This window comes from Citrus clementina, unplaced genomic scaffold (assembly GCF_000493195.1).
Source record: "Citrus clementina cultivar Clemenules unplaced genomic scaffold, Citrus_clementina_v1.0 scaffold_9, whole genome shotgun sequence".
Lineage (NCBI taxonomy): Eukaryota > Viridiplantae > Streptophyta > Magnoliopsida > Sapindales > Rutaceae > Citrus > Citrus x clementina.
Window position 1 is genome coordinate 15,924,677 of NW_006261964.1, and position 27,812 is coordinate 15,952,488.

Below are 27,812 nucleotides of genomic sequence, written 5' to 3' on the forward strand. Positions count from 1 at the left end.
TATAAAATTATTACTAATTTCTAATTTAAGACACTTCATAATGATTATTATGTACTTTATTGTTATTAATAACTTATGCATGATTTTACTTACTAAGTTGACAACTCACCCCTCGTCTCCAATATTTTGAAAATTAATTTTAAAGATGTGGACCTTTTGGTTTAGAGAAGATGATTTGTTAGTCAAAAACTTTGGACATTTTCGTGATGAATAAATTGTTGCTATTTTAGTTTTTTATTTAAAATCGAATTTAGTATTGGAAGATTATTGTTATATTCATTGTTGGAGACTATGTTTCACCTATGGACATTATTGGACGTTATTGATTTTTTTTTTTTTGGGAATAGCAATAAGTTTCAATGTTCAGAGATTTCATTCCAAATTCCTCTTGGGTTCTTGGGTGAATTTGAGGTGTTACAGCTGTCTTCTCGTTTTTGGTCATTTTCCATTTCCAGGACTCCATTTTTGGATGCAAGACATTTCATAAGCTTCTATATATGCATTCAATTAAAATCAGCTAATTATCATAAATGATTTCCATCAAATGCAGCTAAGACTCCCCTCATGGCTCACGGATGGCATGGACTGCAAATGGTGTACTACCAAATAAAAAAAAAAAAAAACTTTTAACTGAGCATACAACCACTAATTTTTTGTAGTAGTCCATGATGATACCTCATTTTATTTTGCCTATGCTTTCTTGTCTCCAATCAAAGTGGTATGGCATGGTAAATGACATTCTTTCATATTAATCGATGTAAATATTACTAGTATGTAAAAATCCTTTTTATATGCATAACACGCATAAAAACATGATATCCAACCATGGGAGAATAACTCTCCTCTATTCGCATTGAGGGAGAAGAGGGAAAAAAATTAAAAAAAGAAAAAAAAAGTTATAAAGTAGGGAACCACAATACACCATTAAGTTGGAAACACAACAGACCTGACTTGTACTCATTATATGATATTAATGATTTCTGTGTAGCATGCTAAATTACGAAGTGATAATATGCAAACATAGATTCAATGCCAACAGAGAATGACAAGATTTACTGGAAAGAAAAAAAGAGAGAATCGCTATCATTGATGTTGTAATTCACAACACTTGCACAGCTGCATTAGAAAAACATTTTCTCATGATAACAGTCGGGTTGCAGGGGCTACCATACTAGTTTGGATATCGTTGCAGAAATTGAATCATTACTCGGACCGACAAAATAGCTTTGCAGAAGAGAAATATTATTCAGGTTGTTTTCATATTAGGCAGTCATTCACTTCAAGCATCTGATCTTCTTTGCTGCATCCATAATGCTTTGGCTGATTTCTGGGTGTTGAAATTTTACCAGCTTACCAAGTTGAACAGCAGCTTCAGGGAAGGAATTGTCCTTGATACAAGATTCTGAAGACAGACCAAAAAGCACTAAATTGACGTCTTCCTCAAGTTGAAGGCAAAATAGATGGTTGAAAACCTGAAGATGAATATTACAGATAGCCAATTAGGTTATGCTATAGTTTATTAGACCAGTGCAAAAACAAAATATTGAAGCACTAAAAAATGAAGAGATTCTAACGATGGATGATATATATATTTCACCATAGGCTGGAAAATAAATGAATTCACCAAAAGATTAAGAACCAATTGCACATCTGCAAATGATCATGTTGAACACTAAATGTGGCTAAACTAACTAAATTGATGGCTGCCTTTTGTATTGATCCTGCCGCTTCAATGGAACAAGTCCGCTATTCTATTTTTAATTTTCTTGTCATTTTTTTATGGGCTAAGCAAACTTTGCTTTAATTTAGATCTAGAAAGCCCCATCTTAATGACATAGGGTTGATCACAAAATTCTCTAAAACCATTTAGGTCAACCTAGACCCACATGTACTTTGAAATAGCTAGAGAACATAAACATGAACTTATGCTTTGATGATGTTCACACACACACCCACACAAGCATCCACCATTCTCACCATTTTCATCCTTGATATAACCATGTCTTTAGTGGCCTGGGACCTTGACACCAAATTAACTATAAAGAGGCCTTGCTCAGCAAGGGCATCTTTCACAGTTAGAAGAAATGACCCCTCCACAAAATCTGCAGCAGGGCAGGTCATTCCGGAGCTATGTACAAAAAAAGCAGAACAAATAAATTAACGTACTACTCAAGTACATAAAAATTGAAAAGCTTAATAATATAGTCTCATTATTCTCAAGAATGACAAAACATATTATTATTCACATTCACCTTGAATCTGGAGAGTCCACATCAATAATAAGAATATCAACTCTGGCATTAGATGCAGTGCAATTTCCATTGCATGATCTTGTGTTATTAGAAGTGATCTCATTTCCATGAACAACAGACATTTCATCAGTTGCTGAAGAACTTTTCATCTCTCTAACAAACTTAATCCCATCTGTGATATGTACCTAAAATACCACAGGAGCATCTAAGTGATACAGATGATAAAACATGAAAAGGTTAAGGATTTTCTGAGGAGATACACTATTGTCTAAACGATAATGCAAGCTTCCGACTTGTCTATGAGTACAAGAAGTTTCTTCCCAGGCATTCTTAAATGTTCCCTTTCTTTATTGGAAATATATTCATCCCCTAATTTCTTGATGTAATCAAGGCATCAATTATGAATTTTAAAATCCCTCTAATTATGGATTTTGCAATCAGAAATACTATTTCTCTTCGTCCTGCTATCGCGGCGGTATTGTTGGGGGGGGGGAAAGGGAAGATAGTTTACACAGAAATTATAGTTAAATTGTAGCATCCAAAATTGTATGACTGAAACTATAAATAAATAAACAAGGGATTAAGATTTGCATAAATTACCTTCAAACTTTTATCTTGAGTAAAACCAAAGTAGTCTTCTGCAAGATTAAGCATCGTAAGATCCAACTCCACCGCCTGTGGATACATAGATCCACCAAAATATTTACATCGTGCAAAATCAAGCTTGAAGAATGATTTTATACCCTACCACTCTTCTATCACTCTAGAAAAGTTTATTTTCTGTTTTACTCTTTTTCCCCATTTTTTGTTTGTGGGAATGTTGGTTTGGCAACTTTACCTCAATTCCCACAAAGGGCATACACTCATGAAGAAACATAGGAAGTAAACCAGCTCCAAGACCAATAACAACTGCTTTAACCTGAGAAAGATATTGTATAATATAAGCAGCATGAGAATGCAATAATGTGAATGAAACAAAAGATCATACGCAAATAATGAAGACGAAAGTTGAATAACATTATCTAGTGAGCAGTCAAAACAAATAGGCTAAAATTTTTAACTTAGTGTATGTCAATTAGGTCCTTGTCCTACTCACACAACAGCAAAACCTATACCCCATGGATACATTTTTTGAGATGTGCATAACACTAGTTGACAGCCAAAATTAATTTGATCAAGCAAAAATCATAAATACAGATTTTAAAGCCAATTTATTGGAAATATTTCAACTGTTCGAGCAAAAATGAGAAAAAAAAATCCTTACTGATTTTCCAACAGATGCCACACTCTCCAGATAAGAAGAAATAAGGGTAAACCCAGAAATGATTCCCATGTGATAAGAACTAGCCAAATAACCATGATAGACCTTCAGCTGGTTTCCTGAATCTATGACATCAAAAGGGTTATCAAAAAGAAAGCAAACAGTAACTGCCTAGTCATTTCTAAATCGATATTATATGCACCAATTAGATATTTAAATCACAGAGTACACGATGAGGTGTAAAGTGTATAGAACATATTTCATTTGGAATTGCAAATTGTTTTCCTCCCAAGAATTTGAATTTGATTTATACATGACTCGACTGTAACATACAGATTTGACCAGTGGGCAGTGATACTGCATGACAGAATCAAGATAAATCAGTACTGATGAATCTCATTTCCAACTGACACTAAAAAGTCAATCGGAACAAAATACAAGGCCCATTTTACTTCATTCCTTAATTTGTACTGTGCCTATATTTTTAAATAGACTGACACAGCCCATGATGACGCCATCCATGCCTTGTCATGCCATGCCATGACAGGCCAGGTCTTGGCCTTCCCTTTAATTAGTTTCAATTAATCACAATTACATTTTCACTATTTTTCTTTTCCAATTCTCTATAAAAATTTATAAATTGATCATGCTTTTGGAAAATTCATGCTTCATGCCGACAACTGACCCCTCTGCTAGACATTGACTGACCAATGTCAGCACACTAAGATCCTAAGGGTTCTAATGCAGAGGACCAAAGGCAGCTTAATTCATGCAAGGTTGAAATTGAATTATGACCACTTTGGCTCAAATATTACTTCCGTTATCTACCAAACATAAGGTAAAACAGACAAATTGATTTCAGGGTTGACAGTGATAAAGCAAAACCAATCTGCGCACAGTCAAAATCTATTAACAGTGTCATAGATGTGAATAAATACCATCACTTCTTTGGGTCCCCTTTCGCTTGGATTTGGAAGATGAGCTAGCTTTCTTCCTCTCTGTTTCAACGTCAGTTCTATGAGAAGATCCATCCCTCGTTAACAGAGCTTCAGATTGTACCAGGCCCTGAGTTCTTTGGAAAACAAGGCGACGGAATTTTAAGTCTTCTGATGGCCATATGCGACTAAGCTCAGGATCAACATTTTCATAAACTACATCTTCAACAATAATTGGTCCAGTTAAGGAAGATGTAGCCTAGAGAAAGTAAATAGCAGGAACACTTTTGTCAATTCAGACATATGGTAAACATCCCACCAAAATTGTCAAAGATAAAGTTAATAATTATAAGCAGCCACTATAGCAACAGGTAAACATCTCACTAAGTCATGAAAACTCAATAGTGAATTTCAAGGGCAACTGAAGATGTTCAAAATGATATGTTGTCAACAAACTTAAAAGGCAATAAACTTTTTAAAAAATATATATATATAAAAGGACAGAGAAACCAGACCTATAGCTATAGCCTCCACAGGGGAAACCACCTGGAATTTAAACTGAAAAGCTAAACTAAGCCAAAGAAAATCAGGAGTGAGAATAAGCCATTTAGGGTCCATTGCCTCCAATAATGAATAATCCAGCTCGATCCTCTGTAGCACCTTGAGGTGCATTTTATTATTTTACATGAGACTTGGGACATGCCTCACCAAGATTATGGGACTACAATATATTTTAGCATCAAAGAGAACTCCATGTGGCTTCTGTTCTTGTCAAACTTGCTTTTTCTAATTCTTCACGTAGCTTCTGTCCCTATCAAATTCTATATTTTTAGGATAAGTCTTTATCAAACTTCAAGCAACTCTACGTGTTTGTTGTGCACTTTTATTACCATAAGAAAGCTGTTTATAGTAACTCAGTGGAACTGCTGACCATTTTGAAAAATTAAGCAGCAGTAGCTCAATAGGATGACAATGACTTCTAAATAACTAATATCAAACTTCAGACCAAAACTTTATCACCAGTTACAGTTTTAGACAGCCAAATCAAAGGAGATGAAGCAGTTCTGGGAGCCTATAGAATCTTTAACACAGTCATGGGATACAACCACAACAAAAGTTTACCATTGAACCTAACCACATCCTTGACTTCAAAACTACTGGGAGTTAGCATGTCATTAAGAGAATATCCAAACAATAAAAGTCAAAAAAACAAGATCAGAACACGCAGAATCTTGACATACTTATGTACCATAACACACTCAACTTCAAACAAATAAACTAAGGCCATGTACCCAGTCCAGCTGAACAAGCTATAATCTTAACATAGCAGAAAACTTGAAATTCAGTGTTAAAATTATCATGAAAACACTAGAAAAGAAATATATTTATGAGAGAATTGACCTGGTGAACAACATTCCGGTGCTTTATCCCATCACCAGCCATCATAAACCTGCAGGTGCAATGTGCCCATTAAACAAAAAATGCTAAAGCTGCAATTCATAAAACAACTTTGAATGTCACCAAGAAATGATGGATTATTACTTAAAATTTCATATCATATAAGTAGTACATTAACAAAGCATTTTATGTATCAAAATACAATGTAAGAGGGAAACTATTCTTGTGGTAGAAGATGCAATAATATCATAATTATATGCATGTCATTGAGTTCACAACTCTACATCTAAGTCAATTAACGGATTAACAATGTTATTTTTAGCACCAATATTTGCAATAATGGAAGTCAAGCATGTGGTTTGTACGAGCACACAGTTCCGTGAACACAATTCAAATTGAGAACAAAGTTACACAGATTAAGGTAAGAGATACACCGTAAAAATGAAATTCTTTCCAAACATTGCATCTTTTAAGATTATTTCCTCCATTGTGATTTACAATTTCAGTGAGCACATAATCTAAAATATGACAGTGATCCACAAAATATATCAAAGGAATAAAAATAGTGTTTTCTAGACTACTGGCATATGCAAATCACTAGACCAACTAATATGGAGCCACAATGTTAAAATGAGTCAAATACCATTAAACTTTTAGCTTTAACAAGAAACAGTGCTACAGTGATATAACACAAATGAAGATTTTATCAAAGCAAATTTAAGAAATACGCAAAGGATAAGAGTAAAATACGGTATTTGAGCTCCTTGGTCGTCTTTCCCAGGGGCCAGCTGTTTGACTAGAGGCGACAAGTCCTTCTGAAAGATTAATATATAGTAAGCATTAAACTTAGTAAAAGATTATTAAGAATAAATAGCATACAAAACAGAAATATCTCACAAGTAGCCAAACCAAAGAAAAATATTACCTGGATTTCATCCATGCTGGCACTGGCATGGCTAGTGTCTAATAAAACCTTCAAATATCAGAGAAACTATTATCAGATGTTGCAATTTAAAAAAAAAAAGAAAAAAGAAAAATAGATCTTCGAATTTATGTGATTGTCCTGCAAAGTACCATAATTAGACGTGCAGCCTTGGAGCTTTCAACCACCAGCCATTGTCCTTCTTCTGAAGAGAAGAGCCATTCATGAGCCCGCGTCTGAAATCTAACATTCAGTTATGCATTTCAAATACAAGAATTCAAGTAGCCCCAATTTTGAACACACGAAAAGTTGAGGAAAAAATACATCAAAAAACTGATTCAAGACAATGAAATCATTAAGCAGTAATACAATCTGTACTTGTGTCTGTTTGTGCACATGCAAATGAAACAAAATCAATTCCCTAATGTGAAGAAATAGATGTTCCACTTGAAGAGAGAATTTTTTTTTTTGTTGCCAACAAATAAAGAGGATGGCCAGGAATAGCAGAGGCAGCGCATGATATCCTATTCCAGTCTGACCAAGATAAAGTTTTAAACAGTTATAATCGAACTCTGAAGGATCAGGTTAAAATTAAAAGATTTCCGTCATGACACATTTAAGGTAAACCTATAATGAGAATATTTAAGTGAAATCTTTTAAGACTGTATATCAACCCCAGTATATTTGAAGCTAAAAAGTAAACTTCAATTTAAAGAGAGTAAAACTTGCCAAAATCTAAAAGTCTGAGCTACTGTTAAACTCCTATCACTTCTCAGCAAGGTTAGAACCCAAAATCTAGACACAACCCAATGATATGTTTGCCATTTGAGCAAAATCCCAAGATGTAATTTCAAACAGTAGTGATTCTACGTTTGTACTTTGATAAAAGGAAACAGAATTTGCTATCCAAGTCAAAAACTTATGCACAAAATTTTACTGTTTCTAATATTTGTTTCATCAAACTAAACAAAAATGGAGGGAAAATCCATTTAACTGTCAATCAAAATTCAAATTCAATTAGTTTCTTTATTGTTCTTAATGCGCAAAACTGCTCGCACCCTGAAGTACATGGAAACCAAATAAGTAAACATAGACTCACCTTTGGCACAATAAAAACCCCACAGTTATACATAAATGGTCCAGAGTTCTCCCGAGCATCAAGAAGTACAGCTCTGTAACTAAAACAGAAGTCACCTTCTCCACCCAAAATAAGCTCAAACCGACAACCTGGGCTTAGATTTTTCATATCCCCTTTAGCCCCTAGTTGAAGATCTTCAAGAGAGTACAATATATCAGAGCCATGGGAGTATTCTCTACGAGTTTGATTCTCACTTTCAAGGGCTTCATGAATACCGAAAGCCTGAAAACACAAAAATACATCAAAAACATTAACAATTTCAACATGAAACAGTAGAGATTATGTTGAGGAACAAAATAAGGATTTCAAAAACGCATCCTGCATGTACTCTGAACATTTGCTCCATGCATCATCCTTATCAAATACTTCGTCAAATTATCCATCACTGGGGACAGGGAAGACAGATATTCTACCTGATTTTTGTTACAATCAAGAGAAGAATGATCAAATGACGATGTTACTTGGAGCACTACAGAAGAATTTTCTTTATCTGCAACCACCATAAAGGTTTGAAGACTAGGCTCACTAGATGATTTTTGAGGTATGGCATGAACACTCATTTTCCACCCAAACCGGAACTTAGGGAAAAGCAGACCTGAAGGAGAGAGTAATTCAAGATCCAATTATCCATGTCAAAACAGGTACAAACAAGTAATCAAAGGCGTAGAATGTAGATATTAATCAACAAAAACAATTAACCAATTGCACATTCATCTGCACATCTGAAGCTCACCATAAACAGATAACAAGTAGTTAATCAGATGAGCAAGTAATCAATGGAGTTCAGAAAAATAATTATGTTCACTTAAATTGATTAAATAGATTGAGGACAACAATACCTAGAACATGAGACTCAGCCAGCGTGAGACATACAAACTTCCCTCCAGATTTGAGAAGCCTTTTCACCTGATAATGCAATCCCACTTATGTGAATCCAACAAAAAGAATATCAATTTTCATTGGCTATTGAACCAAATAAAAAAAAAAGGATGGTAAAAATAAGCTCGATTAAAAGTCCACCTCTGATAAATATTGATTCCCCAGCTTATGGCCAAGCTCTGGCTCCATCAAGGCATCCAATCCACCCTTATCAAGAATAACATCGAAGGTCTCATCCATGAACTGGTAGAAGTATTAAAAATTAGAGAAAGAAACGCATACTAACAACCATATTGTCAACAAATTTGAAGCATCAATCACATGAAAAATCATTAATGAAGATACGCAAGTTACAAAAATCAACTAGCAAGCAATAACAACATTTTGCAGTAAACACGCTTTAATAACACTGATTATGCTTCCCCGTATCCAAAAAATTACACTTCTTATTGTCTCAGAAACCTTTTCAATTTCTTTTCATCCACATAACATCTTTACTTCTTTCTTGTATACACCAAATCTTTCCCCAACCCTAGAGTGAACTAACCACAAGTACCACCCTAAGATTTTCTACAAATTATAAAAATTAGAATCCACTCCTCAACATAAAAGATGCTCTAACAGGTTACTTTCTAATCCCATCAACAAAAACCACACTATCAACTACTGCAATTCAGCAGAAACCAACAAAAATAAGTATTTGTCAAATAAAAAAAAAAAATAGAGTTTTTGAGTAAAACCACTTTAATCATAGAAGTTAAAAGTGGCTATTGGAAATTGCATATGAAGGGTATATGTCTGGGAGTCTTCTTTTAAGCAATTTTGGTAAAAGCACCTGTCAAGTGATTTTTCCGGTAAAGCACTTTAAAATGTCAATTACATGCAAATGTCAAAAGCACTCATAATTCACAAAAACGCACTTGAACAACGTTTGCAAAACACTAAATCAAATATATTAATTACCACCTGCATGCTAGTCATGTCCATGACCCGCCACCGCATGTCGGGCCGGTCGCGCACATTGCGACGCAACATGTCGGAAATGACAACTTTGGAGAAATCAACATTCGTAATGCCATGAAATCCGGCGTCGTATAGGTGCTCAGAGAGGCGGGAATTGCCGCAACCCGGTACCAAAATCTGCGGAGGCGGCGATGAAGTTGGAGCTCCGATAAGAGAAATAAGCGGGTCGCGCAGCTGAGGCCACTCAGCGTACCACTCGAAGGAGTCGCCAATGCCGCGGATTGTAAAGAACTTGTCCCAGTTCTCTTTGCTCGTGAAGTCTCCTAGGGTTTGTAGGAGATCCGTTGCGGACGATGACGACGATGATTCGTTCTTCTTCTTCTTTCCCATTTTCGGTTTACGGTTGGTTACTTCACTTTCACCACTAGGGTCCTGGGTTTTGGGGTTTCTATAAATTTTGGCGAAAGAAGAATTTTTTTCAAATTTATTTTTTAACAGCTTTGCACGAGTTCTTCATTTGAATTTCTATTGTAATTTTTTTTTTTGGATAAATACAAAATATAAAAAATCAAAGATTTTGGTGATAACCGGTGATATTATTTGCCTGCAGTGTAGGAGTATTAACAAAGAACTCTTCGAAGAATTTATTAACTATTTAAAGAGTTATATTAATATTTAAAATTTTAAAAGATACTATAATTAAAATTTAAATAAAAAATTATCATCTTTCTTTAAATTTGAAAAGTTAATTTTTTTGCTCTTTAATTTATATTTTATACTTTTTATTAGAGAAAGAAAGAAATATTTTAATTTCTAATGATTTTTCTTTTAAAAAATAGTTATTTAGTTAAAATAATATTAATTTATTTATATTTAAATATTCTTTTGAAGAATAATATATTTTTTAACTCTTTTATTTACCACATAGGTAAGCAAATAGATATGTGAAAGGTAAAATTTTATAGAGCTTTTTCGTGATGCTCCAAGAGCATCACCAAAAACCGTTCAAATAAGATTTTAAAGTAATTTATCATCAGCCCCCAATTATTTCAATATTTAACATCGTACACCCATATCTTTTGACCATGTGCATCACGCCCCCATTTCGGTCAATCTATCGTTAACTTAATAGAAAAAAACAATAAATGATAATTTTGTATTAGATTAAAATAATATATTAAAAACTTTTTAAGAACAAACTCTTTTATCCTCCGTTCCTTTTTATTTTCTATGTTCTGTTTCTCTTTTTCTTTAGAAAATTATCAGTCATATATCCTTAAATGACACACGTATCAAATGTACTACAACATTTTTAACGTATATCACTTGTATACCCTAAGTTAAAAAAAGACGTCTGTTGTCCACCAAATCGTTTACTGCCGTTAAAAAATTAACAGAATTTTAGTGAAATGACTATTTTACCTTTTAAACTCAAATCAATTTAAAAAGACAAATTTACCCCAAAAGTAAGCAAGCCAAAATGTAACCGTTGGAGCCAATAATGTTTTTATGACCATTTTTCTGTAATTTATGATATTTTTCTCTTTTTGTCTTTTGAGTTATAGTGAAATGATGTCGCTTCTCTGTAACTTTCTTTCTTTTTGTAAAGATCAAGTGCAACGACGTCGTTTTTTTTTTTTAATTTCAATTACAGTGAAACGGCAGAGTCTAATGTTTTTGGAGAAAATTCAATTAAAACGACGTCATTTCGCCCAACAAAAACGACATCATCTTTCTTTACAGCCTCTCCTATATTAAAAGATTATATTACCCTTATGACGTCAGCAGGTTCTAACGGCAGTAAACCATTTGGTGGACGGCAGACGAGTGATATACGTTAAAAGTGTTGTAGTACGTTTGATACGGGTGTCATTTAAAGGTATATGACTGATAATTTTCCTTTCTTTTTTTCTTGCCTTCGTCTTCTTCTTCCCGTCTTTATTCCTTTGTTCTTTTTCTTCTTCCTTTTTCTTCTTCTTCGCCTTCTTCTTCTTCTTCTTTTTTCTTCTTATTCTCCTTCTCCTTCTCTTTTTTCTTCTTCTTGTCTTTTACTACTATTGTATGTCGAAGTGATCAGCCACCAACTTGAATCAACAACAACAAAATGGCGTGCGCTGCGTGGTCTGCCACTGCTCAAAACCATTGCCTCCACTACTACATGAAACCACCGATGCCACCACTTGAAGTCGTCGCCGTCTCCGCCGCCTCTATAATTTGATTTAGGGTGTGAAATCTTTAGTTTTAGAATTTTTGATTTTTGGATTCCTTTTTGTTAAATTTTTTTAGCTTGGGTCTTTTGTAACAAAATTTTACAGTGAAATTTAGAACAAATGTTTGGTATAATTAGATTAGGTTTCCTTATTATTGGAATTTTTTTGTAATATGATGATGATTCTGTGTTTGATTTTCTTCTTTCCTTTTGGAATCATGCTTTGTCTCTCATTTTGAAGTTTCCCAATTTTACAATTTTGTCATGATAATGAAATAAAAAAAATATGTTTCAATTTAATTGTAAAAAATATGAAAATAAATATTGTTATAATAAATCTTTAATCTTGTTCTAAATTTTTTAAGCTATAAGGGGTATTTTAGTACTTATATATCAATTCAATTCAAAATAGGGGTAATATGGTCTTTTAGGTTAATAGCAGCCTAAACAATTAGAATTAAATGATTTTTTTACGAAAATGGAGGCGCGGTGCACGTGGTCGAAAGATGTGGGTGCCCAGTGCTAAATGTCAAAACAATTGAGGGCTGACGATAAATTACACAAGATTTTATTACTTATTTAAAAAGTCATATCAACTTTAACACTCCAAAAGACACTTCAATTAAGATTTTTCAAATAAGAAATTATTCTCTCTGTTCAATTTTGTAGAGTTGATTTCTTTTTCTTCAATTTATATTTTATTACTTTTTGTTGGAGAAGAGAGAAAAATGCTTTAATTGTCATTTATTTATTGGGTAATTTTTAGGGATCTCCCCTGAGATTTGGCGTATTAACACTTAGATAGAAAGTATATGCATATTATTAGATACCTCCCATGCCGTTTGTATTCCATTTGGTATCTTGTTAATATATAAGGGTAATTTCGTAAAAAAGCTATCTAAAATGTTGAAAGAATCAAAAGCAACCTCATTGACCGCTGTGCACTTCATTATCCACTGGTTCCAAGGATGCATTGGACAAATATTCTCTTTCATCTTTGAAACCCAAGCTAATTAACAATCCATTCATTCACAAAGTCCCAAACATACCCAGATTCTTATCTTTATGCTTCTAACCTCACCAAATAAAGCTCAAATTCGAAGAAGCCCCAGTTTGAAAGAAGAGTGATGAACAGCAAAGTGATGGCGGCAAGAAACTGTTGTCATCAAGTGATATTGCTGGCGACAGGCGAGGAATGAATCCATTATTAAACCTCATAGAAGGTGAAAACTCCAAATAACTCAATGCATTTTAAAGTTACAGCCTTTTGGTTGATTTGATGCTGTATTTAAAAATGGATTTAATGTTGCATTTGAGTTGTTGAAGAAGCTGTTGCATGTTTTTAGTGTGATTCGCACTAGTTACAAGCTAAACAAACCATTGTATATTAGAAATTAGTTATTTTCATGTGATTTCTATGCTAAACAAAAGTAGGTTTTAACTTTGTAATCGCAAATATAATTCTAAATTTTTATAATAAAATTGAATAAAAAATTGAGATTTTTTTAATAGAATTAATTTTTGGGATCGTATTTGTGATTACAATTTAAGATTTAAGTGGGTTTATTCGCAAATAGGATTTAAATGGGTTTTAAATGTTATATATATAAGATTAAAAAAATTCCCCACAACTATAAGTCCTTTGTGTTTGGCATTTTAGTGTGCTTTCTGTTAATCTGACATATTTATAAATAATAATATTCATCTTCAACATTGACTAATTGGCAGGAACAAGAAGTCAGAATATGCTTAAAAAATGAAAAATAAGATAGATTTTACCAAACAAAAAAGTATAAGAGAAAAGGGCAATGATTGAAGGTAGAGATGGACAAGAATTTCTCAAGGTAAAGGAAAAGGCTGCGAAATATTGTGGAACTGGTGGCACTCCTAAGAACTAAAGAAGCTCTTTGGTTGGTTCTGAAATCATATTGTTTTTTACACTTGGTATATTTTTGTGTTTGTAACTTCAACGATAAATCATTAAATTTATATATTTTCTTCTCTAATGTTCTGTTGTTTTGTAAATCTCAATGGAATTATAAGAAAAAAATGTAAAGAATGGAGTGTTTTGTGATAGAAATACTATTTTTATATTTAAACTGGTTGAAACGAATATGATTTGCTTAATTGAAGTCCAGAAATTATTAAATTCTTCACCAATATTTTTTTTAAGTTAATGAGTATATAATGTCAAGTATTTGGTTTTACGATTTTTTTAAATTTTATCTATGTACTCGGAGCAAAGCATATTTTATTCTATTAACAAACAGCACCAGACTTCTTTATCTTTTGACTTGTTCTGCCGGATCGGTCACTCAAGACCTTTGGTCTCTACCCAGACCCGATGAAAAAAACAGGATCACTTCTTCTGTACTCATTGAGAATGATCACTTACTTAATAGTATGGAAATGCATTCATTTCTTCTACACCGATCCCGATTTATGATACTATCGGAGTGAAACAAGGGGTCTAAAGAGAGCAGCGGCTAGACTATATTAGTAACAAGTAAATCCTTTGTACGCGAAAAAGAAAAATCTCAGCTCGATCTTTTTTTTTGTTTTTGGATAAAGTGAATCACAAGGGCTGAGACGACCTAGAAAGCTCTTGATCATGATCAATTTTGTAAGCCTACTTGGGTATGGAGCATGCACCTGTAAGAACCGAATTCCTTGCAATTGATAGTTGCAACTTCGTAAAACGGAATATGGTAATTTTACATATAGAATCATCCCGATATGCATAAAATATAGATTTTTGAAAATCTATATTTCTTTTTTTATCTATTTCTTTTTTTATATGTATCCTTTTAGTTTGGTTGATTCTTGCTCGAGCCGGATGATGAAAAATTATCATGTCTGGTTCTTGAGGGGGATGGATCTATAAAAATTCGCCTATCCCAATAACAAACAAACATGACTTGAATGATCTTGTATTAAGGGCTAAGTTGGCTACCCGCATGGGCCAACGATCTGTTATATATTTTTCCAGTAGTAATTCTAGGTACTATTGCATGTACAGTAAGCTCAGCGGTTCTAGAACCATCAATGATTGGTGAACCCGCGGATCCATTTGCAACTCCTTTGGAAATCTTACCCGAATGGTATTTCTTTCCCATATTTCAAATACTTTGTACAGTACCCAATAAGCTGTTGGGTGTTCTTTTAATGGTTTCAATACCTACGAGATTATTAACAATACCTTTTTTGGAAAATGTTAATAAATTCCAAAATCCATTTCTCTGTCTCGTAACGACAACCGTCTTTTTGTTTGGTACCGCAGTGGCCTTGTGCTTGGGTATTGGAGCAACATTACCTATTGAAAAATCCCTAACTTTAGGTCTTTTTTAAATTGATTCAATTGTAAAATATCATGACGTGTGTATCAAGGGGGTAGTCACTTCAAAGTCAAAGTGAATTCTCCCTAGATACTTCTATTCAATTTAATTCCAATATGAATATATACACGGGTCTAAAGGTGCAAATCCGTTTTAATTTTCTCTTTTTTTTTTCTAAAGAATAGAAAAATTGCACTAAATTCAATTGATTTAAAACTTTTTTTTTTCGGTAAATCAATTGTGAAATACTTTTCTATTTCTTTTCTAGAATACTCATTATCTGCTTTACATCTTCTATGCGAAAGTGTTCAATTTTTATAAGGTCTTCTTGACACGTATTCAAAAGGTCGAATAATGTATGTATATTGGACTTTTTGAGACAATTATAGATCCTGGGAGACATTTCTGATTGGTCAATAAAAATCGATTTCAATGCGATTTCTTTTTTCTTTTTAGTTAGTTTAGCCAATTTATCATGAAAAGTAAAAAAGGGTAAAGTAACCTTGTATTGATTGTTCTCTAAATGTAAGTTTTCGTCTTCTGCCCGGAGAAAGGGAATAAATAAATCAATCAAACTTCCGGAGGCTTCATGAAGTGCTTCTTTAGGAGTTAAACTTTCGTTTGCCATATTTCTAGAAAAATGATCTCTTGTTTTTCATTGTCATTCCCATAAGACTGAATACTATGATTCACATTTCGAATAGGCATGAATACAACATCTATAGGATAACAATTTCCGTCTTGAAAGGTATTTGGCGTTTTTATATTATATCCTCGACTCCTCTCAATTTGCAATCCTATAGACAAATCAATTGGTTATGTTAGGCTAGCTATGTGCTGCGTATTATCAACGATTTCCACAGAAGGCGGCAAGAGGATGTCTTGAGCAGTTACATATCCCCGGCCTTTGATACAAATAAGCGCGTCACAAATTCCATAAAGATTACTTCTCAATACAATATCTTTCAAATTCATTAAAATTCGTACGTATTCATTATATATATATATATATATATATATATATATATATATATATATATATATATATATATATATATATATATATATATATATATATATATATATGTTTATGTAATGACATGATGGAAAAGTATGTGATTAAACACTGAATACATAAATTATAAAAATCTTTAAAGGGAATTAGTTTTATATTGATTTACACATTACGTACATTGCCCCTGTCAAAGGACTTATTTTGGAGCAATGATAGCTTTCCCCAAGAAGAAACCTACCTAAACATCGAACAGGCCCCAAAAATAATAATAATTAATAAAAAATAAGAAATTTGAAAAAACATAATTATTTGGTACCAAAAACATTATGGAACACAAACGTATACAATTCAATCAAAATACATTACAATCTTTTAATTAATTGATCTTATTATTCTCACAATCAAGCATAAGGAAATAAGTATCCCTTTACTTATTGTTAATTTCATGCAAATTACATCTATATTAGAATAATTCATATCAAGGACTGTCCTTGGAGCCCTCTCTAACCGATGGTGGGAACCCTAGTAACAGTGCCACGAGTGTTGACCCAAACACGAACCCTCGTGCATAAAAAGTCCCCGGTGACAAAGCTTCCTTCCAAAACAATCTGAGCATTCACTAAAGGATTATCACTCTCAACTGTTGCTGCTGCTTCCACACCTTGAGCTCCAAGGAGCTCCGGCCACGAGCTCTTACCTACATGCATGTACAGAAACAAAACGTTTTGTTATTAGAGGAAACAGTAATGTAAAAACATTTCATCGGCGTTATTAGCTACAGTACAGAAGTAATTACGTTATTACCTCTACATTCCGATGCCATTTCTTCCTTTTCTCTTCTAGTAATAAAATTGCTGATTTGTTTCTGGCTGTTGAGATATAAATGGCCGATCATGGGTGTATTTATAAAGTAGCTTCTTGTTGGTGATTTTTGACTATCTATAGCTTAAAATAGATTTAGTTGACAATTTACGTACTTTAGAAACATGAATGTAATTCCACAAATCGATTCAAATTAGCAATCTTTGACCCGTGGCCGTAAGATATATGGAGGCATAAATGTTCACGTAGCTGAGCCGACGCAGGAACCCATGTATTAATTCGATATTATATGTAACTGAAAGAAACTACTTTAATTAGTTTATGGATATAGAAACCATCGCCTAATAACTCATATTAAAATTATATCGATGGCTGAGAATTGTCTAATCCTTGTGTGTGTGTGTGTGTGTATTTGATTAATACAAGATTCATTTTCATGGGATGTGAAATATTATCTTTAATGTTCAGGACTGGGGTTGTTATATTATATTTTAATTAATCAAGCTAGAAAATATGCTCTCCAGATAAATCGAAAAATTACTCACACAATACATACGAGGAGACTCTCAAACCCTTACTTCAATGACGAGGAGATGAGGTGCCCAAACACCAGGATAACTAGTAGTCTGCAGCCATTTTTCTTTTAGAAATCAATGAATACAGAAAATTTGTAAGATTACGTGTGTGTGTGTGTATTTGACTGTATTGCTTTTGGATAATGATAAATTGGTGATTATATATTTTGATAGTTATCCGACGGTTTGGAACGAAGGACCAGGATCCTCTCTCCATGGTGTGAAATGTTTTAAGTTTGACCATTCAATAATGTGTACGTTATTCTTGAATTATCCTCTGACGTGTTAGAAAGAAGAAAAAGCCTTAATTACGAGTAATTAAATTGTGTATGAAACTACGAATCCTTCCGCGCAGGTGTACATTTCAAAGAAAGTAGGTGCATGTCATTTCAAATATAATCTAATCCATGTGTAACAGATTGAATAATTTGACATATAGCTTATTATAATTAATTAACTGGTTGTATTATTAATCTAAGCATCATGATTGAGATCCGTATGCATACATACACAGAAGAGGAATATGTATATTATTATTTTGCTACAGAAAGTACAGTTCATGGAATACACTCTCTTTTATTTCGTTAATTTTAACACAAGGGACGTGATTATTCAGAAAATAGCAGTAATTAATTAACCAATGGTAGGAACCTCAACAACAATGCCGTTAGTGTCAACCCAAACATACACCCTACCGCAATACCTGTCCAAGAACACAATGCTTCCTTCCAACAAAATATGAGCAGATACAATTGGATTCTCCCTCTCAATTGTTTCCGCTGCCACCTTTTCCCTTCAACTCCCACCAGCTCTGGCCATGAACTCTTACCTACACACACAATACAAAACATTATACACATACGATAAATAATTTTTCAGTGCAGATATCTATACGTTTTAAAAGTAAATTTAAGAATTTAAATAACGATTCAAATTTTGAAATGTTCAAATGTTTGCGGTACTGGAGAAAGAATCTAATACATATTGTGTGTAATTTTTGTTTTGATAAAAGTAACTCATTTTTGTTCTGATAAAAGTAACTCATTACGTACCTTTGCATTCAAAGTCCATTTTCCCTCTTCGATCCTAATTCGCCTCACTCTTCTAAATTGCTATGCTTTGTTTTATGATTGAAATGGCTGAATTGTGTTCACAATAGTTACTTGTAGGGTAGCCTTTTGAAACCTCAGTTTGTCTTTTTGAGGTTTGCCTTAGTTGGAAAATTATCTTAGTCGATATGTTCAAGAGAGAATTGAAGATTATAGCTTTGTTTGACCCGCAAAAGTGACACACAGAGGCATAAAAGTTTTGGAGCAGCTCAGCCGAGGTAAGAATATTGGACAAGTGTTGGCTGTTGAGTAACATTTACCAGTCAAAATTTTTAAGAAAAGTGTGGACCAAATACAAAATGAGATGAGTACTTAATTAATTAATAAACTACCCGATAGAAGATGAAATTCATTATGTTAGTTTGATTGCTTGGGCATGACCCAGCGACTATTTGGTAATGGTGGCGATTATTTTTAAGACGTAAAATTATTAAAGGTTACTTATCAATAAAACTTATGCTTAAAATGGGATAAAGATTCCTTATATAATCTGAGTTTTCTTTAATTTTTAAAATTTTATGTTATATGTATATTACTATTGCTCGTGTACGGTATAAATTTATTTCTTTATTTTTTCTATTCTATTAATAAACAATCACGTTGCCATAAAGAGTGTATTTGAAGAAAATTATTGGGTAAAAACTTGTTTCATCCCTATATTATGAGGTTAGTGTCTATTTAGTCTTTGTATTTTTAAAAACACCTCAAAATGTCCATGCTACTAAATATTGACACTTATGCCATTATTTTTTTTTATTTTTAACTTGCTTTTACAATATTACATTTTTACAATAATGTTTCTTTTTTGGATACTAATAAAAAATTAAATTATCAAATTAAACTCAAAATAAAATAAAAACAAAAAAGGTATATATTAATTTTTGTGGAAGCTCACGTATGTCTAAAAAATTAATATCGTAAAAAATTACATTATCAATTTTTTTAGAAAAATTAATATTTTAACTCAAGAGTATGTTCCACAAAAATTAATATATATTTATTTTATTTTATTTTATTTTATTTTTTGGTGTTAAACTAGTAATTTATTTTTTTCTTTTTAATAATGTCTAAAAAAATTATTATAATAGGGTTATTTTTTTCTTTTTAATAATGTCTAAAAAATTATTATAATAGGGCAATATTATAAAAATAAGTTAAAAGGAACAAAAGATAATGGTAAAAGTGTCAATAATTTAATGATAGGGATGGTTTGAGGTATTTTTAAAAATATAGGGACTAAACGGGCACTAACTTCAAAATATAGGGACTAAACGAGCTTTTACCCGAAAATTATTGGGTGGAGAATGTGTATATAAACAACTTGGGCTTTATGCACCAACCCAGAAAATTTTAAAAAGGTCAAGCCCGTCACACATGTACCCAGGGTGGGCCCGCTAATACCATAGAAAATAATCTAAGGGCTAAAGATAGCCCAGAACAAAACCGCTATTTCTTTTAATTTTTAATGAGGTTACGGCCCAAAAAAACAAAGCCAGAAACCGAGTACGACATTTCTGATTCGATAGCGGTTCAGTGTGTTTTTTGTTTTTTGGTTCATTTAAAATCATTATCGAAAAGAATAGAAAAATATCAGTTTTACCGAAAATCGATCTGAAATTATTATTACTGTGAACCGACTCGATGCCCACCCAAACCCTCATCACACGCAATATACATCTTAGTGTTTTCTTAACTAGACAGATTATTTTCAATTTTTACTATTTTTCATGTTTGCTTTGGGTTGTTATTATTATTATTTATTTATTTTGATCAACTGGGGCTCAATTAAGAGCTAAAGAACAACCGAGCGATGAGTCGCAACCCCGTAAGAGTCATATAGAAGAAGGGATGTAACCCCTAGTGGAGGACTAGGGTACACCATAAGGCCAAGGGGCAAAGAGCAAGCAAGGTTCACCATAAAATCAGTAGCAGAGTTCGCCTCTCTGTACACATGAGAAATAAAAACATGTCAATCCTTTTTTAGATACTCCTTGATAGCAGAAATGAGGGACGCATATTCATTAGTAATCATCACCTATCTAGCCAACATCTGAGTTGCACACAAGCTGTCAGTTTCCACATGCAGCTGCCGAATGCCAAAATTCCAAGCAAGGATAATATCCCCTTATATGTGCCTCTAAGCTCAGCCATTGTAATAGAACAGGAACCAAGCATCAACCCAAAACCAGTAATCCAGCGACCCAAATAATCGCGAATCAAACCACTAGCAGTAGAAACACCATTGGCCTTATGAGCCCCATCAGTATTCAAAGTGCACTAAGGCCACTCAGGAGGATGCCACCGAATCCACTTATCTATCTTTAACCTTCCCGTGACCAAACAATGACTGTGAATCTTGCTCATCTCCTCAGCACAAAAAGAAACATCCACCAACAAAGCCATAGGATCCATAGAATTTTGGTTAAAAACAAATTGGTTCCGCTAGAACCAAATCCTCCAAACTCCAATACCAAAGAAAATAGACCAGTTAGAAATATTATGACTCTTACTCACGTCATCTACATTCCCACACAACCAGGTCGAGAGATTGGAGCTAAAGAAGGATTGCCGCTTCTCCAAAAGGACAACTTTGAGCCAAAAAGTCTTAACGACCACACAATCACGAAGAACATGGAGAGTATCCTCGATCAAAGCACCACAACGATCACAAGCCTCTAAAATGGGAATATGACGCCTAGCCAATTCAGATTTAGTCTTCAAACGGTCATGTAAAGCTTGCCAAAGAAAGATACACACGCTTTGAGGACTTTTCCACCTCTAAATCGACCTCCAACGATAATCATCAACAACCAAAATTGATCCAGAGAGTATCAAATAAGTCAATTCAATAGTGAACAGCCCCGCCCTAGAGTGAGCCAAAAAACAAGCGTCCAAACCATGCATGGGAGAAGGAGGATGCACAGCAGCAATCTGAAGAATGATATTATTGAGAAGTAAATACTCAAACCGATCCCACCACCAAGAACCATAATCCTTTATGAAGGTCGACACCTTACAATCAAGGATATGAACAGGGATAATATCCATGGCATAGGCAGCCAGCGGCAAATCCTTCGTAACCCAAAGATCCCATAAAAAAAAAACAGAATCACCATTGCCCAAACACCACCATCGACTAGCAAGAACTTTACTCCAAACCGTGCCAATAGACTTCCAAAGGTGAGAACCATATCGAGTGTGCAAAGTTTCAGGAGGGGTGTCAATAGCAACCCCATACTTCGTTCTCAGGACTTTAACCCAAAGACTCTCGGGAGAGGAAATGAAACCCCAAGCAAGCTTCATATGTAAAGCCTTATTCATCATAGATAAAGATTTAAAACCAAGGCCACCAATAGACTTAGGCTTGCAAACATTTCGCCAACTAACCATACTGATCTTCTGCTACGGAGAGACACCACTCTAAATAAAACGTCTACAACCTCTGTCAATTCTGTCATGCACTCCACTGGGAAGCATGACTATTTGCATCACATAGATGGAGATGGCTTGGAGGACTGATTGAGCCAAAGTAATACGGCCTGCCAGAGATAAGTGAGAAGCCGTCCAGCTCGAAAGCCTCCTCTCAACCTTTGCAATAAGACCTTGATACATACAACTTGACACTCTAGAATATTGCAGAGGAATGCCCAAATACTTGCCAAGGTCTTTAGTAACTGAGTAGCCAAGCATCCCCGAAATAACATTAGCCTCACTATCACCTACATTCTTGGAAAAGTATATTAAAGTTTTGGACTTATTAACTTTTGAACTAAAACTGTAACAAAAAGAGTCCAACACAGACGAAATAACACTAGCCTGCTCAACAGAGGCTTCAGGAAACAAAAGAAGATCATCAGCAAAAAAGGTGTGGGACAAAGGAACATCATTACGAGACAGAGTAATAGGATGCCACTTCCCCGCACTAACAACATTAAGGATCCCATGACTTAGTCGCTCAAAACAAAGAACAAAGAGGTAAGAAGATAGATGATCTCCCTGACGGACCCCTCTAAAAGGCTTTCAAAGAACCCGCATAGAGACGGAAGTTATATAAGCCATAATCACTTAAATAAAGTCCGGTGGAATACGAGCTTCACAAAGAGTTTCATTAATAAAATCCCAACAAAGTCTATCATAAGCCTTCTCCAAGTCAACTTTTATGGCCATAAATCCCATATTATCAGACTTTTTACACATAGAATGCACCACCTCTTGAGCTATCATAATATTTTCAGTAATATGCCTTCCCGGGACGAAACTAGTTTGATGAGGTCCAACCAACTGAGGTAAAATCGTCTGGAGTCTATTAGCAATGACTTTAGTAATGGTTTTGTAAGCCACATTGAACAGGAAAATAGGACGATACATCTTCAAAGAAATAGGTTATCAATCTTCGAAATAAGGACCAAAAGAGTGAAGTTCAAATCACCAGTGATACACTTATTTTTAAGACATCCTCAACTAACTAACAAAACGAGGGACCAACCATAGCCCATTGAGTGTGATATAAAATGGCATGGAAGCCATCGGGGCTGGGGGCTTTAAGGGGATGCATACCAAAGACACTGGTTTTTATTTCCACGTCTTCAACTGGATTCTGTAGCGTGAAAAGCAAGACTTCATTAATAACAGGGTAGCAATTCGGATGAGGGTAAGGCCAAAAATCTCAATGCTCGTAAGAGTAGAGCGAGGAAAAGTACTGAATAGCGTGATCTTTAATCTTCTCCTTCTCATAGATCCAAACGCCCGAGTCATCCTAAATAGCAGTAATGTTGTTACGTCGCCTTATGGAAACAGTTTTTTTGATAAAAATATGTGGTATTTTGATCCCCAAGACACAGTCAATCTTGGCGAGATTTTTTAAGCCAGATGATTTCTTCCTGACTTAGAACTTCCTCCAGCTCAACCCTAAGCTGCTTTTCAAGATCAATAAGCCCGTGGGAGTAGTAATCCTTTAAGGCCCGCTGAATACCGCCCAACTTAGCCAACAACCTTTTCTTCCTCCAGAAAATATTACCAAACACGTTCCTATTCCAATCCAAGGCTTTGAGCGTAAAGCTTTTGGCAACATCATTATAATTAAGCTCTTTCATCTAGGCTTCATTAACAAACTGATTGAAATTATTATTAGTAAGCCAAGCAGTTTGAAAGCGAAAAGGACGATCAGGGGAAGCGTTAGGAGAACGAGTCTCGCACTTCACTAGAATAGGACGATGGTCCGAAGATAATTTCGGTAAATGAAGGATAGTGTAGTCGGTAAAACGCTGAACCCACTCATTATTACAAATAACTCTATCCAAGCGTTTAAAGAGAGTACATCTTGACCACGTGAAATGCGGCCCATGGAAGTGAAGGTCATGCATTCCCCGAGAGTGGAACCAATCTTGAAACAGCCTGCAAGCTCCCAAACCATTCGAAAAACCTCTTTTCTTCTCAGGGTCATACAAAATGGTATTGAAATTCCCCTCCAAAAGCCAGGGGCCCTGAACCAATGAGGCCAATAACTCCAATTCGCTCTAAAGAGACTTTTTGATGCTAGAGATAGGGCTGCCGCAGATAGCAGTACTCTAGGAAACCAGATTGTTATTATGTGAAAATCGTAGGTGAATAAATTGATTGTGATTTCGAATAATCTCTATATCAAAGTATCATTCCATAAGATCCAAATACCACCTGAAAACCCTTCGGCTTCCACACGATGAGATTTATTGAAACCACTTTTTTTAATAAAAGCATCAGCTTTGAGGCCACTAATGCGAGGTTCCAATAAGACAACTATAGAGGGTTTGTAATTATTCATCAACATAGAAAAAGTACAGCGAAATAAAGGTGACGCTGCACCCTGGGCATTCTAAAACATGGTATGTATAAATATAAAAAAAATAATATTCAAAGAGGAAAGGGCTTCACTGAGACAACCCCAGGGACTCAGCTCCCTTATCCATATCAGAATTAGCCATAACTGAGTCATCATCATCTAATATAGACGCCTCTTTTCCATTTTCACTATGATTACTTTGAGCACCGTCTACAACCCCGAAGTGGTTCTCGCCCTCAATAACAATGTTGTCAGGCGGGTCCCCATCTAGATAATTATCATGCCCCTCTGCTAGGGAAATACCTCGGTTAGTTCTAGAGGAAGAAGGGGTTGTATCTAAACTATGAGGCTTAGGAATTTTAGGAAAGGACACAACGCTATGATGAAGGGGGTTTAAATATGTGGAGACGTGCATGGGAGTTCTGAAACTGGGAATAACACGCATGTCTTGCATGGGAGATTGGGTAGCGTGCGGTTCATGTGGGAAAGATGTATTAGGGTCATTAGAGTGTTCATGCATGCCATGCATGGCAGTAGGGATACCGTTTGTGTTGGTATTAGGGTTACCAGTGTTGGCATGCATGCCTTGCATGACCATGGGAATACTATTAGGGCTGGTCTTAAGGATTGGATTTTTGGACAGAATCTGGATATTCGTGTTAACATTTTCTTTAGAATTATGATTCTCCAGAAGCAAGGGTGAAGAGTCCAAACGTGTGGGGATTTTCTTATAAGGATGGCTATGATTTTTCTTTTTAAGATATTTAGTTCTTAGCGCCAAAGACTGGAAACTTGTCGAAGCGGGCATGACATTATCATGATTAGGGCTCACCACATTCGCCGTAAAATCATGGATAATCTCCTCCTCGATGACTGAATCTAAGACTAAATTTAAAATCCTGAATAATAGAACGCTGATGACATGTCTCCATATTCTTCGGGATATCTTTTGCATTGACTTTCCTAGCCTGAGGTTTCCGTGCAACCACCATCCACGACCCAAATTTCGTCTCACTCCGCCCAGCCAACTCTGTCTGAACAATCGCCTGTGTTTTCATTTCTGGGAACAACTTCATCATTGTCCGGACAAGCATCCTTATAATGCCCAATCTTACCACAACCAAAGCAAATTGTAGGCAAATACTCATATTCCACCCGTTGGATTCTACCATCAAAGTTAAACTGAGATATTAATGGTTTATGAAGATCAATCTCAACCGCGATACGAGTGAATTTCCCTCTTTGTACTTCAACCGTCTTATAATCAATCTTCACAACAGGTCTGACAATTTCCCCCAAACATCTGATAATATTCTTGTGATATAAGTGTATATTCATCTCAGCAAGACGGATCCAGGCGACAATCTTCTCAATCTTATTAGTTGTAACATCAAAAGACGGTGACCATTGCTGGACGATTAAATAATGTCCCATGACTGTCCACGGACCCTCCGTGAGAGCGTACTCCACATCTCTCTTATTAGAAAAATGGACCAAGTAATAATCCTGAGCAAGATCCACCACTGTAAAACCTTTAGTGGCACTCCAGATCGACTTCAAACGAGCCAACAACATGCGATATCCCAAGTTACGCCTTAAAATCTTAACCACCACGGAGTGTTCCCACGATTGTGCCAGACATTCATGGACTCTATTAGAAAAAGCAATAAAAGGCATAGGTTCCTCATCCGTAAAGATAACATCATCCTCCTCTAAATCCCAATCATCTGTCTTACCAAAAAGAACATTCTCAGGTCTCGCTTACATCTCCATTACTATATCTGGAAAAGATGGGGGCGAGGGATTATCCTCATCCTCCCCTTGCTCCCGAAATTTTGCCTTTTTGATTGAACGATCGACCGCCAATGTCACTAAAATATCCATCGCAAAGAAAAGTTTCTATTCTTTTTTTTTTCAGTATCAAATAACTTTTGCTCAATTTTATTTAATTTCCAATGTGGAAAATTAGCTAGTAATCTGAGGTTAATACCAAAAATTATCAAAGGTCAAATTAACTAGTAACAACGGTGTGGTTTTAAATTCAACAACTAGGTTGTTATTATTTATTAACATTGCTACCTTTATTGTTCTTTGCAAAATAAAAAAATTGATTTAAATTAATTAACTGCAGCTACGCTAATAAAAATAATTAGAAGTCTAAAACAACGACAAAATCCAAACTCTCATCTTTACTGGGTTTCCAAACAAAAGGCCTTTGATTTCTTTTCCAAAATCTGTAAGCCGAAATTAAAAACCCAGAAGGCGTTGCAACTCCCACCTGTAGAAGCAGCAGTTGTCGCCGCCAATCTGACCTTCAAGAATCTTTCAGTGGGTATGTTTCTTTAGTGAGCTGTTGACAATTTAATTATTAATCCCTGACCAGTAACTTCGCTTGATTGACCATTGACTCCCAACGAGATAACTACAAACTACCCTCGCAAACCTTAATACGACGTTTCTGTTAATTTGTAACTTCTACGACTTATCATATCAGAAAGTTTTAGGTAATACGCGACTTGTCATACAAGTCTTACTCTGGAGTGAAAATAATACGATTGTCAATTCAATCACTGCGAAATGTACGACTCGTCGGTTATTTTAAACTGTTACACGTATTATCCTAGAGTTTTTTCTCTTAAGTCAATCATAGCTTGAGTCTGAACCGTGAAAGCCTAAAAAATTTAGAAAACAATTTATTATAAAAAAAAGAAAAAGAAAAAAGCTAAAAAAACAAAAGTGTTTCTGTTCCCTCCAATCGAATCAGCCAAACAAGACTCGAAACAAAGCTTCAAAGTTTATTGAAAAAAAAATAAAAAAATAAAATAAAATAAAAAACATAGAAGCGACTTCCCCTCTCGTCGCCATCACTTATCCCTTCTTCTTCTCTCTCTTTCATCTCTCTTTCTTTCTTAAGTAAAAATCACTTGCTTAAACTCAAAAACCCGTTACGAAGCGAACAAAACATTCACTTGTCTCTCTCCCTCAACTCCAAACACAGCCTTTAATGCGGGCTCCCTCCCCCTTTCCTATTCAAGCATTATCATCATCATCCACACCGTTTTTATCTTCTCTCTTTCTATATTCGTGTTGCCAGCAATACCGGCAGGGCCTGATTAATTTGGGGTAGGTATGGGAAAATCTAAAAATAAATTCGGGTCAGTTTTGGGTATAAGTCTAAGCC

At 34.7% G+C, this 27,812-nt stretch overlaps 2 protein-coding genes across 3 annotated transcripts; both read right to left on the reverse strand.

Moving 5' to 3' along the window:
• Positions 1 to 951: 951 nt before the first annotated feature.
• LOC18033120 (methyltransferase-like protein 13) lies at positions 952 to 10,254 on the reverse strand. Of its 2 annotated transcripts, XM_006420897.2 has the most exons (16): positions 9,752 to 10,254; positions 8,927 to 9,028; positions 8,746 to 8,812; positions 8,320 to 8,501; positions 7,868 to 8,128; positions 6,921 to 7,004; positions 6,772 to 6,819; positions 6,597 to 6,661; positions 5,850 to 5,898; positions 4,452 to 4,707; positions 3,517 to 3,638; positions 3,091 to 3,171; positions 2,853 to 2,927; positions 2,253 to 2,437; positions 1,978 to 2,128; positions 952 to 1,472 (listed from the first exon to the last, which is right to left on the reverse strand). In XM_006420897.2, exons 1-16 carry the CDS (start codon positions 10,136 to 10,138, stop codon positions 1,275 to 1,277), a joined length of 2,313 nt encoding a protein of 770 aa, XP_006420960.1. In that variant the 5' UTR covers positions 10,139 to 10,254; the 3' UTR covers positions 952 to 1,274. The 2 variants fall into 2 exon arrangements, with proteins under 2 accessions (XP_006420960.1, XP_024036813.1); XM_024181045.1 differs by lacking the exon at positions 9,752 to 10,254 and having other exon boundaries at positions 8,746 to 8,829; positions 8,927 to 9,014.
• Positions 10,255 to 25,642: 15,388 nt separating this feature from the next.
• On the reverse strand, positions 25,643 to 26,515 carry LOC112099315. The gene is made up of 2 exons (XM_024186752.1): positions 26,397 to 26,515; positions 25,643 to 26,282 (listed from the first exon to the last, which is right to left on the reverse strand). The coding sequence occupies exons 1-2, from the start codon at positions 26,513 to 26,515 to the stop codon at positions 25,643 to 25,645; spliced, it is 759 nt and encodes a 252-aa protein (XP_024042520.1).
• Positions 26,516 to 27,812: the final 1,297 nt, after the last annotated feature.